Consider the following 19,465-nt stretch of genomic DNA (forward strand, 5'->3'; position numbering starts at 1 on the left):
CTTCAACAGCTGTCTTTGCCCTCTTTGTTACGTTGCTGTTATTCAAAATCTCTGATCTGTAGTGGCTTATTTAGCTGTCTCACTCCTAAGTGACTAAGCATCGTGAGATTGAGTCTTGCCCATTGAAGGATTGTCTGTGTGTTTGTCTCCTAATTTTTGTGTCTCACTCATATAACTATGCACTACATTTAATCAAGTAGAACCAAGCAGCCTCGGCCAAATCACCGGACACATAATCACTTTCAGGTACATACAGTTCTGGAACTCTCCCACTGTTGGAATTTGACCTCCTGTTCTTTAGGTCAGTGATCCCAGTGGGTGTCATTTGGAGGCAAGAGATGACAATGAACTTGTCAGTTATATGGTTTACTCTCAGACCAGTCAGATTACACAGAGCTCCAGGCTCATAAGTCTTCCCTTAACACCTGCAGAGACGTAGGCTTTACTTACAGGTCAGAACAAATGAGACAAACAGACATGAGACAAACACACATGAGACACAAAAAATAGGAGACAAACACACAGGCAATCCTTCACCACACATCCACAATTTTGACTACAGATAACGGGAGTACATGACATATGCAGCCGCGGCCTGTCGATAACGGCTGGCTGCACCCAGCCCGCCCTGCGTTGGTGAGAGGACGTCTGCTGAGGAGAGGAGGGGGGCCACCTGTGATGCGCCAGAGATCTACCGAGCCGGGCAGGGACAGTTAGCTGCACTCATTTGTTCTGACCTGTAAGTAAAGCCTACGTAACTACGTAACGGTGTTAGTGGAAAGACTTATGAGCCCGGAGCTCCATGTAATCTGACTGGTCTGAGAGTAAACCATATAACTGACGCAAGTCCTCACAGCTTCATCTTCATCACAGAGTGAGGAAAATGGTGGGGCGGAGCCTCCAAGCAGCAGCGACTCACCACAGCACATGACCACAGAAGCTGGTGGAGACCACCATGGAGGATCCCAAGCAAACTAGCTCTTAGCTCCGCTATCTGATAGTCACAACGTAACGTCCCACTCTCCTGGGGATGAAGGAGCTCTGAGCAGCCATCCAGACTGTGAAGGAGATACGAGGACTCGAGGCTGGCAACAACCACTGTAATAGGAAGGCGGGTAAAAAAAGGTCTGACCTGCTCGGTTTGTACTAAAAGCTTTTCTTATCAGAGCCTTTTAATGCAACACATGAGAACACGGGAGAAAAACCTTTTAGTTGCTCAGTGTGTGACAATACATTTACTCAGAGGTCCACCATGATGCGACACATGGCAACTCACACGGGAGAAAAACCTTTTAATTGTTCAGTTTGTGTGAAAAGATTCTCCCAAAATTCATAGACTGACACACAACAACGCACACTGGAGAGAAACCTTACAGTTGTTCAGTATGTGGCGATAAGTTTTCTGTAAGGTCCTATTTGACAAGGTACATGACGACCCACGCAGAGAAACCTTTTAGTTGCTCTGTTTGTGATAAACATTTCTTTCGAAGGTCCTACTTGGTATTTGTTAGAATAAAATGTAGATACAAGTATTAATTTGCTAGTTATCACCCTTACATCCATTTTGTGCCTGGATGCACCAACAGCGACTCTGCAGATGCTCATGTTAATCCTGCAAGAATGTGTCAAGATAAGAACTCATAAAACATTAAAAGTAGTTGCTCTCACATACACACACACATAGACAAACAAATACAGCTCGTGCAACTGCCCCCCCCCCCTCCTTAGAGTTGCACAACCATGTAGTAGGGACCCCCGAAAGAGAATAAAAGGAGAGGAGTGTGAACTGCATATTCAGAGTGGAGCGGCATGTCACTGGGTATGTGGTTTCACTCTCCTCGCTGCGAGTATCTTTGAATATTGTTGTCTGTCTCTTCTGTATTTCTGTATTTAAGTGTTTTTACAAGTGTCACAGGAGTTTGAACCTGACATTTACTTGGTCCTTCGAGCCGGATCCCAAGATACCTGAGGAGTCCAGTTGTGGAGCGGACAAGACAGAAAGACCGTGGCCACGGCAGACAAAACCCTTTGATGGGCTGTCTTCTCAGCTCAACAACTGGAAGCTGAAGGTTGACGGGATACCGACGGACGAGAAGACAACAAACAGTAAGACACTTTTGATCAGAGTGTGAGTCCCTTTGTTTTAAAGCAGGGGTGGGCAAACTGAGACCTGGGGTCCGCATGCAGCCCGCTAAGTGTTTTTGACCCTTAGAGCTGAGTGCGGCCCGCAGGTCAATAAGGTTTGTCACCCAGTGCTAAAAGCCTTGTGTATACTAGTCGCTGGCAAGCAAAAGATACGGACTCAACAGTCTTCTGTAGGAAGACGAGCTGGCAGTCTTTTGTGATGAGACGGACTTGCAGTCTTTTTGCAATAAGACGGACCCGGCAGTGTTCTGACTGTAGAAAGGAGTTGTCTTGTGTAATAAGACGGACCCACAGTGTTCCTGCCATAGAAAGGAGTTGTCTTGTGTGATCAGACGGAGTTGGCAGTTTTTTGTATTAAGACGGAGTTGGCAGTCTTTCACAATAAGACAGAGTTGGCAGTTTTTGTACAAAGACGGAGTTGACGGTCATGTCGGAGAAAGGCCTTTTCGAGGTTTGAATGTGAAAACGTTTTCAAAGTACGAATGAGTGTGTGAATGGGAGATTTTGTCACTAGACAGGTCTTCATATTAAAGGGTGAGAAAAAGAGTAAGTCTTTGAGGAAGCAGAGGCAAGAATTCTCCGCCCTCACCGGGGTAGAAGCTTGAGAATTACCTCAAAGAAAAGTTCATTACTCTCTCACTGACAAACAACCCTGTTGTTAGTTTTCCCTTGGAAGCTCATCACAACAGGGACCAAAATATTCCCAAGATGGGAAATAAAAGTGGGAAACCACAAGTCAAAAGGGAGGAACTGAATTGCAAGGATTGGTGTTACGTGTTTCAACACCAACCAACCAAAATAAAACATCTAGAAATATGGATTAACAAGTATGGTTTTGACGGACAATTATCGATCCCTAAATTAATTAAATTGCAACAGGATATTGCGAAAAAGAACAAGAATCAAACCAATAAAATGCAAAAGGAAGGGTATGATGACTTATCATATTGGAAGGAGTTGGCAGAAAAAAGACAGAAAGGCCAGGCTAAAATGAAGAATGAAAGGAAGGCGAGAGAAAGAGCAGAAAGCGAACGTTGTAAAAAGGAAGAGTTACAAAATACAGTAAGGGAAGTTTTACTTCAGGAGTATCAAAAAGATGAAGGAAAAGTAAGTGAGGAGAAAGACTCAGACACATTTTTTACACGAAAGGAAGGTAACGAAAGTAGGGTTATGCCAACTAAAGGAGTGAGCAATAGTAGTCAAAAGGATGGTGTAGTAAGTAGAAAATCACGATTGTATCCACAGTTCGCTGAACCCCCACATTATGACAACCATGATGTCAGACCATCAGCGCCATACCCACCACAAACAAGAGCTAAACCTTTTTCTGTTGAGTGGTCAAAACAGATGGGAGAAGTATTTTCTCCTAAATCACCACCTAGGGTTTCACCGGAAACCGATGCGTTTCCAATGATAGAAGTACCGAATCCTAATGTAGCCAATGATGAACGTCCCACAATCCTTGTGTATCGTACATGGACACAGGATGATGTAAAGAAGGCCTTAGATAGTGTCACACCTGTAAAAGAGGACGCTGTAAGATTTATTACAGACATGAACAACTTGAGAATGTCATACCACCTGAACGGAATAGAAGTACAACAAGTGTGGATGACAGCCTTAGGGCCAGAGTGGTGTCTGTGTAAAGGAAATTGGAGCCCCACATATGGCAATGGCCAACCTGTGGCCCATGATGACCCCACATTGGAGCAAAGAATCAATCAGTTGGAAGAGAGAGTCCTAGCAAAGTTCAGGAAAAGAGCTAATTACACAACAATAGGACAATGCAAACAAAAGCATGATGAATCATTTGATGAGTATAGAGTGCGTATGATTACGGTATTTAAACAAAATAGCGGCCTTGTTGAAGATGATGAACCTACAGGCCCATACCAACAACAGTTAAAGAACGCAATACATGCTAATTCAAATCCTGGCATAAAAGGGTGGTTTGATAAACATTTCATCGGAATGCCATCAGCAACTATGGCAGACTATATCACGTATGCGCAGCATGCAGAAAAGGTGTTAAATAACAAAAATAAGATGCAAAAAACAGACACCTTTGTTATAGATGACGGAGAAATCCTCTTCCAAAGTCAAGGGAGAGTCAGAGGAAAAGGTAGAGGTAGAGGAACAGGTAGACAGAATGTGCGAAGTTACCCCAACACTACTGGATGTTGGAATTGCGGTGAAGAAGGTCACTTCTCCCGTGATTGTGACAAAGGCCAGTTCAAAAGGAACCAAAAGCCATATTCAGCATGACTAGGCGTGTCTAAACAAATACAACCAGAACGAAATGATGAACCAGTAGTAGAATTAAATCTACAAGAGATATTTGCCTTTGAACATCCCCGACCGGAAGTCACATTGGAAGTGAATGGTAATCCAATCAGATTCCTTTGTGACTCGGGAGCATGTAGAACAACTTGCAGGGCAGAATTTCCACATTTCAGATCTGCAGGCAATACATGGCTCAGGACAGCAGGAGGAGATTTGACAATAGCAATCAACTCCCTACCAGCAACTATTAGAGACCCGCAAGGGGGGACATGTAAACTATCCATCCTCCTAGCCCCACAATGTCCAGCAAATTTACTAGGAAGAGACGCAATGGGAGCATTGGGTCTTGCCCTAGTTCCCACAGACAAGGGCCAACTGGTAGTGAGGCGAAAACACGAATTACAAAGTAGCTTCGTGTTGCAAGGGAAAGGGGAACCAAGGTATATCTATTCCCTGGACATCCCAAACAAGCCTCCCTCACTAGCCTCCTTCAGGAAGCGTTACCATTGCTTCAAATAGTACAGGATCAAATGCCACCAGATGAACTGCATGTAACCATTAATTTAAGACAAGACAGCGGACCCGACCTAAACTATGAGAAGAGATTAGAAAAAGCTACACGTGCAAAAATAGTCCTTACACATTTGTATACTGATGGAGTAAGTACTGCAGCAGTGGCCGTGACATTAAAAGAACTTGACCCATTGTATTATGGGTGGACGAAGCCACATGTATCACTCTACAAAGAGTCGGATGACAAATGGGAAGACACAGGGCAGATAATACAAATTGGGATGAATGCCAAAGACTGGACTGTAGACCCACAGGGGTATGAAGTCAGTGAATCCACAGGACTATTGAGAAAACCATTGTTCTGGACAATTCAGGTTAATTTTGGCACTGTGGCACTTAATTTTGACACATAATAGATTCAGCTTGATGAACTTATGTTTTGACCGAAGAGGAAGAAAACAAATTAAAAAACATACCAACAATATTGTGGTCTCTAGATACATCAGACGTAGGACTAATTAAAAGAGCCCAACCTGTACAAATTAAAGCTAAAAATGATTACAGGTCATGTGTTAGGCAATACCCAATAAAACCAGATACATATGAAGGAATAAAACCAGTGACAGAAGATTGTTAAAAGCTAAAGCCTTAGTAGAATGTAACAACTTAAAATGGAACATCTTTATTTTTTCAGTGGGAAAAATCACCACTCTCTGTGGGATGGAGAATGATACAGGACAAGTTGTAAATCAAGCTGTGGTGGCAAGAGCACCTTGTGTGCCTGACCCACACACATTGTTAAATTCTTTACCAACAGATGTCACATAGTTCACCATAGTAGACATCAGTAATGCATTCTTCTACATTCCAATAGAGAAAGAAGGTTTAGGTTTGCAGGAAAAATATACATACACACGCTTACCACAAGGATATTGTGAAAGCCCGACGATTTATTCACAAGCAATGATAGCCATTATGTCTATGTTTAACCCCCAAATGAAAGCCAGATATTACTATATGTAGATGACATCCCACTAGCGTCACCAGATAGGAGATCATGTGAGGAAGACATAATAGCCTTGTTGCATCAATTAGAAAAAGAAGGCCATAAAAGTGGGTAAAACAAATGATGTCCTTTTAGGACTCACTAATTAGATGTAGATGTTGGATTCAGCATTACTAGAAGCAGTGCAATTACCAAAACAAATTGCTGTATGTAAATGCACAGCACATACAAATAATACTAATACTGATACCCTTAGGAAATGCATTTGCTGATAAAATGGTAAAACAAGCGGCACTAAAGGAACTGAACCATCTTGAAACTGAAAAATTACAAGTAGACTTTGAGATATTGGCTGATATGCAACAATAAGTGCAAAACAGGAAATTGACCACTGGCTTAGGAATAAAGCAACCCTGGACAAAAAAAGTTTATATGTCGACAGATAAGAAACCAATCTTGCCAAAAAAGTGTAAAAGTGGGCTGATATTTTGAGCCATGGTGTAACACATGTCTCAACAGGAGGGATGTGTCACACTATTAACACCCACTTTAATTCGTATTTAAAAAATCGTATTAAAAAAATTTTTGTAGAGCGTTTTTAACGTGTGCAAAACACAACGTCCAGGACAACTTGTGACCGAGGCATGGCCAATTTCCAAAACCACAATATTAAGTTCAAGTAATACACATGGACTTTATTGCGCTAAATAAAAGTGAAGGAAAATAAGCCCTGATTCTTGCATCCCAGAGCTGTTGTAGATTGGCTTCAGATGGGATGGAGTAGGGGGTATGTGTGTAAGACGGACCAGGATCCTGTTTCTGGACCAGGATCCTGTTCCTGGACCAGATACTTGCTCCTTCGCCCCATTATCTTTATTACCTCCTGAGTTTAGTTCTCCAATGAGTGAATGGCCATAAATGCCTGAGACCATCCTGGCTTTTTGGTTCTCCCACAATGATCTCTGGAAAGATAACACGAGACGCAGCAGCACAGGATGCTGTGTCCTGACCTTCTACTAACTTTACTAGTGGTTGACAGGTACTGATCACAGTTTAACATGGTATTCATCTAATCTGCATGGAATATATTTTCAATGAAACAGAATTAGACTACAGCAGTCACTTTGTAAATTAACTTGTAAAAAGAAAAGAAAAAAAGGAAAGGAAAACAGGAACAATGTTCCACATGGACTTAAAGAACCATAGCACGTGCCATCCCCAAAGTGGAGGACTAGTAGAACAAAGAATGCATGGAAGAAACAAAGCGTCCAAGGACACAATGTTTAGATCTTGTTAAATTACACATAAACATGACGGCACAAATGGTTTGAGTCCATATGAAACATTGTTTGTTACACCTCATAGGTTGACACAGTCCGAAAATGTGTAGGAAACTGATGACGATTCCACTTTGATAGAAGACATGAGTCTGACACCAGGAGACCAAGTTTTGAGTAAAAGTGGAGAAAGAAAACGCTGGCGCTCTCCCAAGTGGGAAGGGCCTTATCAAGTACTGTTAACGACACCAACAGCATTAAGAATTGCAGAAAGAAGTACTTGGGTACATCAAACGCATTGTAAAGTAGTCATTGTTCAGGAGTCTGACGAGGAAGGTAAAGACCAGTCTGTGATGCAGGGGACTTCAGAGTCCTAGACTCTGAGGCATCGTGCTGAGCAGTGAAGATTATAGCACATACCCTTGGCCAGAAAACCGAACAATGCATCCTAGTTCTAAGATCACTATTGTAACAGGATTGGTATTCCTAACAAGTTGCAGTGTCTTCGTCTTTCCCATACAGTGCCTCAATGTCTCGGAGTGGACCATGATCTTGATCGCACACCTCCACCCTTGCTCTGCCAACATACTGACAACAACATCCTGATTCAACAACATGCATGCATGAGTCCTCTCATCTCATCAGCCATGCCATAGTGTCCAGTTTTATCTTCACCATGACCTGAAGAAGATCCATCACATGAACTGTGGTCTGACAGCAAACAATCACCGCCAGACATGCATTGTGACTCACTTTCCAAGACTACTGAAGAGTTCAGAAGACATTTGCTGACATGGTATTTATGGTGACGACAATCACATCACCAGCCACTAAAGTGGAATGTGGCCGATTTAGAACTGGACAGGATCACACCTGTGATGCAAGGACAAGCCAAGCACCAGAATCTAGAAGTGGCAACAAATGGCCACCTGCAAGGAGGACATCCAGAGGAGAGACTGGAACAGCAATATGACCATGGCATGTGCAGCAAAGGAGACTTTGGACCAAAGACTTGATGGAGGACTTTCTTAACAAGCAAGGTGGAAGGAAGCAAGGAGGTGGGGTGTGATGGGATCATGCCTACTCTGACTCATCTGATGCTAAAGATGACAATGAGGTTGACAGAAACGCACACACACACACACACACACACACACACAAACACACACATGCACACACACAAACAGTACGAGAGAGCAGACGTGTGGTGTTGATGTAGAGACAAATACCACTATGACATCGTATATAACATGAGCGGAACATGTGCAGTAGTGACATAACTGATTCCAGTATCCATTTACCCTATGAGTGTTGACATGTTACTAAATGCTATCTTTGAAGCAGATGAACATCACCTCCCAAACTACTTCCAAACAAAAAGGGAGGTTCCAGACACCGACTAGATGACGCAAGACAATCCCACTTACATCAATGCCATCAGCGTGCCACGAGGGGTACGACCAGAAAAAGACTAGTAAATCAGATTGCATCAGGTTTGGAGGAAAGTATTATCCCATGGATAAGTTGACAAAAATGTGGATAGGATTAACTACCTCCACTATGACATACAAAAGCTTGGGAACTACACCGAGGCCGGACTCACAGCAATTCGAGAACAACTCCATGCCACGTCACTCATGGACTTCCAGAATCGCATCGCCTTGGATGGACTGCTGGCACATCAGCAAGGAGTGTGCGCCATGTTTGGCGACCAATGTTGCATGTCCATCCCCAACAATACAGATTCCACAGGAATACTGATGCGTGCGATCTCTGGCTTAGAGGCGCTAAACACCAAGATGAAGGAACACTGGTGTTAACACTGAGGTGTTTGGTGACTGGTGGAGAGCATTTTGGAGACAATGGTCTCCTTACGTGATGTCCGTGCTTATTGCACTCGCTGTTGCCCTTCTTTTGTGTGCCTTATGTGGATGTTGTATCCTATCTTGAAGGTTACAATCACATGGACTGTGAATTTAACCATGGCACTAGTACAACAAGGTAAATGAAATGTACCCCCTACTGGTGGCAGGTGGCAGCGATGACAGTGATGATGACTAGGACAGCCATTATAGATATGCTCCTGACGTGTTTCTGACTTGTACTTTGACTCAGATGACGAGAACACTTCCGTTTAAATGTAAGCACATTTTCTGACAAAGATGACCTGCGAGGAAAAAACCGAGAGGAGACCCAAGGAACAACAGCAAACAGATAAAAGTGTGATAAACAGGAGGGAAATGTTAGAATAAAATGTAGATACAAGTATTAATTTGCTAGTTATCACCCTTATATCCATTTGCTTAGACAATAGAAAGTGTTTGAATGTGCTGAAGAAGGAATGTACCCGTGACCCTGATCAGAGACCCCCCAGTGACCCCCAGGTCCTGGAGGTGCCTGGATGCACCAACAGCGACTCTGCAGATGCTCATGTTAATCCTGCAAGAATGTGTCAAGATAAGAACTCATAAAACATTAAAAGTAGTTGCTCTCACATACACACACACATAGACAAACAAATACAGCTCGTGCAACTGCCTTCTCCCCCCCTCCTTAGAGTTGCACGACCATGTAGTAGGGACCCCTGAAAGAGAATAAAAGGAGAGGAGTGTGAACTGCATATTCAGAGTGGAGCGGCATGTCACTGGGTATGTGGTTTCACTCTCCTCGCTGCGAGTATCTTTGAATATTGTTGTCTGTCTCTTCTGTATTTCTGTATTTAAGTGTTTTTACAAGTGTCACAGGAGTTTGAACCTGACAGTATTACACGAGAACGCACACAGGAGAAAAACCTTTAGTTGCTCAGTGTGCGACCAAACTAGATGATTTAAGAAGACACAGAGACAGAGAGGACGGCTCGGGCTCGGCCTCAGCTCAGAAGATCAGCTATGACGTGTGAAATTCAAGCAACGGTCGAGACAAACATTATTCAGCCACAAAACCTGGGATGCTCTTCCTGACATCACCTGGTTTCTCATTCAGGCCCACGGTACTGTAATCCTTATTTACTGCCATGTTATCAATATCCAGGCATTGTTGTGTTGTTGTCTTTTCAAAGAGAAACAAAATGACACTGAGTTGGCAATTTGGGCTCAATGTTTTATGGCCATCGTCCTGCTGCATTGTGACAAATATGTCATCATAATCCTTCCTAAATATAACATGAAGACGTGTGAGAGAGTTCTCGGCGGGGTGATGTCATGTCAGGTCTAAGCACCTTAACAATGAAACGGAAGAAAGAAGGCAACAGTTATCAATTTTACTCGCGAGGAGAACGGTTGAGATGTACTCGGCATAAAATCTCCAAATGCTCTGAGTACACTCTCCGTTGCCTCCCTTTTTATTTTCGTGGGGTGTTCCTTAAGTTACAAAGTTGCAATGCAGCCCTGAAGGACAGGGAAGTGGTTGTTGCAATGTGATGTGATCAAGCTTACACAAGCAAAACGGTTGATTGCATTGAGATGTATGATAGGTAAAGTAAGGTAAGGTAATATATGGTAAGAAAACAATTGGTGGACTTAGTCGTGCCTCTGTGGTCAGATGTTTTCTGTTTCCTCTTCACAATCTTGAGTGTCTTGAAGTCTTTTATTCCACATGCACACTCAGCCGAAGGTCAGCAGAATACAGGGCACATAGATATATTTAAATGTGTTCACAGTCAAATATATGATAACTTCAAGGAACATGAACCTATCAGGTCGTCTCCAAGGATGCCCCGTCGGAGCGTCAAAGACGGCAGGTTGTCCTGTTTGGTGGATCTATTTCAGTCAGAGCTGCTCAACTTTATGCTGTGCTCCTCCAACAGCGCACAGTACATAGAATACAAAGTACACACAATACAAGATCAGTACAGTCATTCCACAAGCTGTTAGAATAAAATGTAAATTCAATTATTATAGTGTTAAGTTATCACCCTTATATCCGTTTGCTTAGACAATAGACAATAGTCTTGAGTGTCAAAGGCAGGAACATTCCGTAACCCTGACCAGCAACTCCCAACAACCACTAATCTTGCAGGTGCCTGGGAATGCCAGCAGCAACCTTGAAGAAGTTTCATCATGCAAAACGTGCCAATATAAGAACACATGCACAAAAAGTAATTATTCTCACATACACACACACACACATAGACAACAAGTACAGCTTGTGCAACTGCTTGCGTCCCCCTCCCCTTAGAGTTGCACGACCATGTATTAGGGACCTCCTAAAGAAATAAAAAGAGAGGAGCATGAATGGCATACTCAGAGTGGAGCGGCATGTCACTGGGTATGTTGTTTCACTCTCTTTGCTGCGAGAAACTTTGAATTTTGTTGTCTGTCTCTTCTGTAATTAAGTGTTTTTACAAGTGTCACAGGAGTTTGAACCTGACACAAGCATATTGATCAACCAGTACAGACATCGACAAGGAAAGGAAATAAATAAGACGCTAATGAGTCAGTGAATGTTGAATGTTGGTGTCAGCACCAATGAACAAAAGAGTAAAAGGAGCAGAGACAACTTACACCGCTCAGAGAAGCCGTGAACAGTACACCTCAACCATCAGACACATGCCACTGCGGTGCATTTACTGACCGCCGAACACAATGGGACAAGGCAATGCCTGGAGCTTAACATTATCAATTACACTCACTCACATTTTACATTCTAGATGTGTTTGACAGTTTACCTGCTTTTAGTTCCTTTTGACTTCTTGACCTCACTGTATAACCTTCTTTTTAGAATGAGGGATTACTTTTTGTCTCGTTTACTTTAGAAATTTTCAAATGGAGCAAATACGTTTGCTTTTAGGGCCTTTTGACTTCTTGACCTCATCATATAACCTTTTTAGAATGAGGGATTACTTTTTGTCTCGTTTACTTTAGAAATTTTCAAATGGAGCAAATACGTTCTTTCGGTTTTCCCAACATCAACAGGATTCTTCATTTAAGAAGTGCTAAAGGACAACTTTATCTGTCAATGACTACATTAAAACAAATGCCTGAGCGCCATGCTAATGTTCTGGCTAGCTAGACGCTAATATCGCATTGGCAATTAGCATTGGCGTTTTACATGGCAAACACCTCCAAATATGGCAACTAATTCCACATTGAAATGTGCGTTCCACTTGAAAACATGCATAATCCACATCTTAGCAAGAGCCAGAACACAGCTAGCTACTTCCCGACTACGGCAACACCCTGAGGTGGGCCGAAAGGCGGCTTTTGTGTAAATGGATGAGAGTCAGCCTTCCTTTATCAGGTCTCCTACCATGGTTGATCCACATGGAAGACACGCTGTCCTGGCGTCCAGTTGTCTGATGACTTTGATGAGCTGTAGAGCTGCCTTCTACTGGAGTGGATCCCAGACGATCAGAAGAGCCATCTGCCGCCCTCCCCCCACATGCAGCGTGAACGTGTGACGGGATGATGGGACCATCTTGCTTCAACCTCACTGATGCCTGAACAGCTTGCAGTCTGCTGCCTTGTTGATGATACACTGGAGGGAGTAGGACAAAGTACTACTCCTGGTAGTACTGCATATAAACTAAGATGCGACATGGATGACATGGTTTCAGAGGTCATTCATGGGTACTCGGAAATAAAGCACGGCGTGGTGAAGATGTGGTTGCCAAGGGTTACGGTGTGGTTGGCACATTAAAAGACTGTGTGGCCAACACGCTAACCACTGGTCCACCGTGCCACCCTGTTTCAGATGCTATCGTTCTAAATCAACCACTCTAAATGTATGACCTTGCTTCCTCAGTAACTACTCTACTCATCACTTCATCCTTAATTCCTCAGTCACTACTCAATACTGAATCAGCAGTTCATCAATAGTTCCTCAGTAGTAACTACTCAATACTTAATCATTAGTCCTCAGTAACCACTCATTGCTTAATCATTAGTTCCCCAGTAGTAACTACTCAATACTTCATCCTTAGTCCTCAGTAACTACTCATTACTTCATCCATAGTTCCTCAGTAATTACTCTATGTACTGTATGTTTAGTACTACTAAATGTATGTTCATGTATGACATTGCAGAGACGGAAAGCGCTGTAAAAAGTGTTGTATCTATGTGCTCCCGTAATGCGGGGCGTGTAAATAAGCCTTGGTGGCTTCAGTAACAAGCTAGCTAAGCTAGCCAAGCTAGCTGGCTGAGGTTATGTCTGTGGTGGGGATACTGAACTTGTCGTTTGCAATGACTGCCAAGCGTATGGTTACATGAGGCAGAACCAAGATGCTTCCTCCAACACGTCCAGTTCCCAGCCATCAATGGGGCCATCAATGGAGCGTATCCAACCCAAGAGTCACCAGTCTCATGGAGTTCCTGGAGCCAGTCGCCCATGTTTTACTGTAGCTCATCTTAAAATGATCAATGTCCGTATCCCTTCATATAACAACATTTGTCTTAGCCTGTTATGTTCTGTTAGCATGTCATGTTAAAGGATATTTGTCTCAGCATGTTATGTTTTGTTAGCATGTCATGTTAAAGGGCATTTGTTTTAGCATGTTGTGTTCTGTTAGCATGTCATGTTAAAGGACGTTTGTCTCAACATGTTATGTTCTGTTAGCATGTCATGTTAAGGAACATTTGTATTACCATATTATGTTTTGTTAGCATGTCATGTTAAGGAACATTTCTTTTAGCATGTTATGAACTGTTAGCATGTCATGTTTTAGCATGTTGTGTTCTGTTAGCATGTCATGTTAAAGGACGTTTGTCTCAACATGTTATGTTCTGTTAGCATGTCATGTTAAGGAACATTTGTATTACCATATTATGTTTTGTTAGCATGTCATGTTAAGGAACATTTCTTTTAGCATGTTATGAACTGTTAGCATGTCATGTTTTAGCATGTTGTGTTCTGTTAGCATGTCATGTTAAAGGACATTTGTCTTAGCATGTTGGCATGTTAGCAGGTTTGTCTTACATTTTGTTAGCATGTGACTGTTACCATGTAAGTGGTAAAGTCAGGAGTAAGGAGTAAATTGGAGAAGAAATGGGGTAGACAAGGTTAGCTTGTTCGCTAACAAGGAGCAGCAAGGCAACCATCTGTAGCTCTGCCAAGCTTGTGTTTTATGTGCATTGGCAGCCGTGGAGGGGAGACATCAAGTAGTCAACACAAGCGTCTTTTTCCATCATGTTAATTAGATGACAGGATAGAAGGTGGATCAGGTGTTGGAGGATAGGAGGACCAGCGTAACGGCGGCACCTCATCAAGGTCTTCCTAAGGTTCCATCCAGTCCATGACCACATGTACAGTATACTTTCACATGCTGATATCAGCACACATCACTAACCATAGGACAACTCCACACTCTCTGGATTACATCTGCAATGTGGTATCGCACACCCATTATATCCTCACTGGAGTGATGATACGGTGCTGGTATAGTACGTTGATGCTTGATATCATCTATGACAGCTGGTAATACGGTGGTGACTGCTATCGTATATGATGCCTACCGATACGATGATGGCTGCTATTGTATATGATGGCGGGTGATATGGTGACGGCTATCATATATGATGCCAGGTGATACGGTGACGGCTGCTATCGTATATGATACCGGGTGATACGTGACGGCTGCTATCATATATGATACCGGGTGATACGGTGACGGCTATCGTATATGATGCCGGGTATTACGGTGACTGCTATCGTATACTATGATGCCGGGAGATACGGTGACGGCTGCTATCATATATGATACCGGGTGATACGGTGACAGCTATCGTATATGATGCCGGGTATTACGGTGACTGCTATCGTATATGATGCCGGGAGATACGGTGACGGCTGCTATCGTATATGATAAGTGATACAGTGACGGCTATCGTATAAGATGCTGGGTGATACGATGACGGCTATCATAAATGATGCCGGGTGATACGTGACGGCTGCCATTGTGTATGATGCCGTGTGATACAGAGGTGATATTGTGTGATATTGGGTGAGTGAGAGTTTGAGCAGCCAATGAAGAAGAGGAGGAATATGTAGTTATTGTGTGTTGTGTATGCGCATGTGTACAGCCAAGGTTTGCTTATATGAATAAATTTTGCCACAAAGTGAGCATCTAAAAGGTTTTTCTCCAGTGTGCGTTCTCATGTGTGACGCCATGTTTACCTTTTGAGTGAATCTTTTTCCGCAAACAGAACAGCTGAATGGTTTTTCTCCGGTGTGTGTCAGCATGTGTCGAGTCAGATGACCGGAATTAGAGAAGCTTTTATCACAAACGGAGCAGGTCACACGTCGTTTACCCGCCTTCTTTTGGTGCTCTTTGTGGTCAGCGGGAGTCCTCCTGTCACCTTCATCGCCTGAATCGCTGCTGAGACCTTCATCATGCTCACTGTCTGACAGCGGCGCCAACAGCTTATCTGCTTCTTCTTCACCTTCGGTCTTCAGAGAGACCACAGAGATGGGAACCTTGGTGAGATCCGCCTCCTCCGATCCGACGAGACACTCTGCCTCTCCTTCCTGATCACTCCACAGTTCCTCCTCTTCCTCTTTGACGCGGGGGGGCCAGGGGTCCTCTTGCTTCAAGGCAGAGCTCCCCTGGACGTCTGCAGGACACATACACACTTTGGCTAAGCCGTCCAGAAGCAGGGAGATGCTTTCAGCGTGGGAGTCATGGGTGATGTCCAATAATACTGGCCCACCCATATCATCAGAATCAGAATCAGAAAAGGTTCGCCCCAATATTAAAATATCAAAATGTATATTGCTCAATATGGGCATGGGTTTGACATGTAAGATGGAACTCCATAGATGACCCCAACGATCCCACCCCGACCAAGAGCCACAAAAGCAGGAGTTCCCAAGCGCGGCTCGGGGACTCATTTGTCCTTGCTTCACTGCAGGAACAAAATAAAAGTTCTCCAAAAGGTTGGTGATCCCAAAGAGCTCATACTCCGCTATACTGCTTTTGTAAGCAACCTAACATAGCCTAACATAATCATAACATAACCCAACCTAGCCATAACATAACCTAACATAGCTATAACATAACCTAACCATGACCTAACATCGCCGTAACATAAGCTAACATAACTCATTACACATAATACGAAAGCTCTACGGGACAAAACAATCAAGCTAAAAGACAATAAAAATGCCGTGAGTTCACTCTGATGTTGCCCCTGATAAACATTGAAATGATTTGAGTAAAGGTTGTGACGTTCGGTCAGCTAAAGAAAATGTTTGAACATTGAAGTAGTTACCATGTAAGCATACCATCAACGTGGAACGCGACCCTCGTCTTGCTAACAGCTTCCAGTTGTCGTCGATGTCGCTCCTTGTCCTCTCTCGTCCGAGAAAGTTCCTCCTCGTAGGACGCTATAGTTCTTTCAAACAGCGCCAATATTTCATCGGCCGCCGCCATCAGTCGCTCCTTCACCAACTCTTTCAACATTTTGATGATTTTGAAGTCGATTCCACTCCTTCAAGACGGCGCTTTTGTCTCGACTCGTCGAGCTAACTTACGCACTTTCTTCTTCTTTACGGGCAGCAGAAGCATGTATGACGTCACACTGCCATCTCGCGGCGACATTGCAGACTGCTCAACATGAATGGCGGGGAAGAAAGAAGCGGAAAAAGCGATTGACAGCCTATCACAATAACAGTCCTAGCTATGAAAACAAGAGAATACATTACACTTTCATTTTTATAATTTTTCAAAAAGTACAATTTAATAAGAATAATAATCTTCTTTCTCTTTGGGCTTTTCCCTCCAGGGGTCGCCACAGCAACCCAATCTCCTCCATCCAAACCTGTCTTCCACACCAACTTCCTTCATGTCCTCCTTCACTACATCCATAAACCTCCTCTTTAGTCTTCCTCTGCGTCTCCTACCTGGCAGCATCCTTCTACCAATATATTGACTATCTCTCCTCTGCACATGTCCCAACCACTTTATCTCCAAGGCCTCTAACATGGAATGTCCCTCTGTTGTCCCTGTTCCCACACATATACTCTGTCTTACTGCGGCTAATCTTCCTTCGTCTCCTTTCCAGGGCAAACCTCCACTCTTCTAGCATCTTCTCCACCTGTTCCCTACTCTTACTACAAACGCCAATGTCATCTGCAAACATCATAGTCCATGGGGATTCTTGTCTCAGCTCATCTGTCAGCCTGTCCATCACCATAGCAAACAAGAAGGGTTCAGAGCTGATCCCTGATGCAGTCCCACCTCCAGCACATCTTACCCGTCTTCCAGTCCTCATACATGTCCTGCACCACTTGAACATACTTCTCTGTCACTCCAGACTTCCTCATACAATACCACAGTTCCTCTCTAGGCACCCTGTCCTAGGCTTTCTCCACATCTACAAAGACCTTCTCTGTACTTCTCTATGAACATTCTTAAAGCAAATACTGCATCTGGAGTACTCTTTGTTGGCATGAAACCATACTGCTGCTCTACTACTGCTAGCTTCAACTACTCTTTCCATAACTTCATGGTATGGTTCATTAGCTTTATACCTCTGGAGTTGCCACAGCTCTGCACATCACCCTTGTTCTTCAAAATGGCCACCAACACACTTCTCCTCCATTCCTGGGGCATCTTCTCACCACCTAAGATCCTATTGTTCCGGTCAGGAACTCTACTGCTACCTCTCCTAGACACTTCCATACCTCCACAGGTATACCATCAGGACCAAGTGCTTTCCCACGTTTCATCCTTTTCAATGCTCTTCTCACTTCCTGTTTACCAATATTTGCTACTTTCTGGTCCACAGCAGACATCGCTTCTACTCTTCCTTCTCTCTGGTTTTCCTCATTTATCACCTCTTTAAAATACTCTTTCCATCTTCCCATCCCACTACTGGCATCTGTCAGTTCCTTCCATTCTTATCCTTGACCACCCTAACCTGCTGCATGTCCTTCCCATCTGTCTCTCTGCCTTGCCAACCTGTAGAGATCTATCTCTCCCTCCTTACTGTTCAACCTAGAGTCATCATAGACCTCTTATTTGGCCTTTGCGTCCTCTACTTTCACCTTACCATTCATCTCTCTGTACTCCTGTCTACTCTCTTCAGTCCTCTCCATGTCCCACTTAATCTTAGATAACCTTTTTGGCTGTATACACTCCTGCACCTCCTCATTCCACCACCAAGCCTCTTTGTCTGCTTTCTTTCCAGATGACACCCCATCCTTCAGATGACAGCGTATACACAAGATGTAGTCTACCTGGAAGAACGTATTCACTACAGCCATTTTCATCCTTTTGGCAAAGTCAACCACCATCTGTCCTTCTGTGTTCCTCTCCTGAATACCAAGCCTGTCAATCACCTCTTCATCATCTCTATTTCCCGCACCAACATGCCCATTCAAGTCAGCCTCAATGACAACTCTTTCCCTTCCAGGGATGCTCTGCATCACTTCATCAAGGTCCTTTTTCCTCCAACTCCCATCCTACTTGTGGGGCATACCCACTAACAACATTGAACATCACACCTTCTATTTCTATCTTCAGACTCGTCACCCTATCTGACACTCTTTTTTACCTCCAGGACCTTCTTAACCAACTCCTCTCCTCCATTTCTCTTACAAGTTGAACCCAAAACTTCTACTATCCTAAACCTCTAGCCTTGCTACCTTTCCACCTGGTCTCCTGTACACACAGTATGTCTACCTTCCTCCTCTGCATCATGCCAACCAACTCTACCTTTTCCTGTCATAGTTTCAACATTCAAGGTCCATACTCTCAGTTCTAGGCGCTTGGCGCTCCTCTTCTCGCTCTTCTTATGGACACATCTTCTCCACGCCTTCTTTGACCGACAGTAACCCAATTTCCACGGGCACCCTGTAGGTGAACAGCACCGATGGCGGTCGTTGTTAACCCAGGCCTTGACCAATCCGGTATGGAAGTCGTGTTGTGATTTGCATATTTGGTTTGACAAAATGTTTACATGGGATGCTCTTCCTGACACAACCTCTGTATTTATCCAGGCTTGGGGAAAAAATAGAGTCCTATGGGCAGGATTAAAGAATTATTACAACCATAGAGAAAATTGCTACTTTTCATAGTAAAACTATCAAAATGCTCCAGGAATAAAGTCAACATGTTCCAGGAATAAAGTCAACACGTTCCAGGAATAGTCAACACGGTCACAGGAATAAAGTCAAAATGGACACAGGATTAAAGTCAACACGCTCCAGGAATAAAGTCAATACGTTCCAGGGAAAAAGTCAATACATTCCAGGAATAAAGTCAACAAGTTCCAGGAATAAAGTCAACAAGTTCCAGGAATAAGTC

At 43.5% G+C, this 19,465-nt stretch overlaps 1 protein-coding gene across 2 annotated transcripts; it reads right to left on the reverse strand.

Annotated features, from left to right (window-relative positions):
• Positions 1 to 10,539: 10,539 nt before the first annotated feature.
• LOC131127626 (uncharacterized) lies at positions 10,540 to 19,420 on the reverse strand. 2 transcript variants are annotated; one of them, XR_013627167.1, is made up of 4 exons: positions 16,441 to 19,420; positions 15,334 to 15,770; positions 12,045 to 12,699; positions 11,924 to 11,935 (listed from the first exon to the last, which is right to left on the reverse strand). XR_013627167.1 is itself a non-coding variant. In XM_058069693.2 (3 exons), the coding sequence occupies exons 1-3, from the start codon at positions 16,616 to 16,618 to the stop codon at positions 12,652 to 12,654; spliced, it is 663 nt and encodes a 220-aa protein (XP_057925676.2). In that variant the 5' UTR covers positions 16,619 to 19,420; the 3' UTR covers positions 10,540 to 12,651. The 2 variants fall into 2 exon arrangements, 1 of the variants encoding a protein (XP_057925676.2); XM_058069693.2 differs by having other exon boundaries at positions 10,540 to 12,699.
• Between the last annotated feature and the right edge of the window lie 45 nt (positions 19,421 to 19,465).

Source organism: Doryrhamphus excisus, linkage group LG3 (assembly GCF_037039965.1).
Source record: "Doryrhamphus excisus strain RoL-2023G ecotype Guam linkage group LG3, RoL_Dexc_Guam_v1.1, whole genome shotgun sequence".
Taxonomy (NCBI): Eukaryota; Metazoa; Chordata; class Actinopteri; order Syngnathiformes; family Syngnathidae; genus Doryrhamphus; species Doryrhamphus excisus.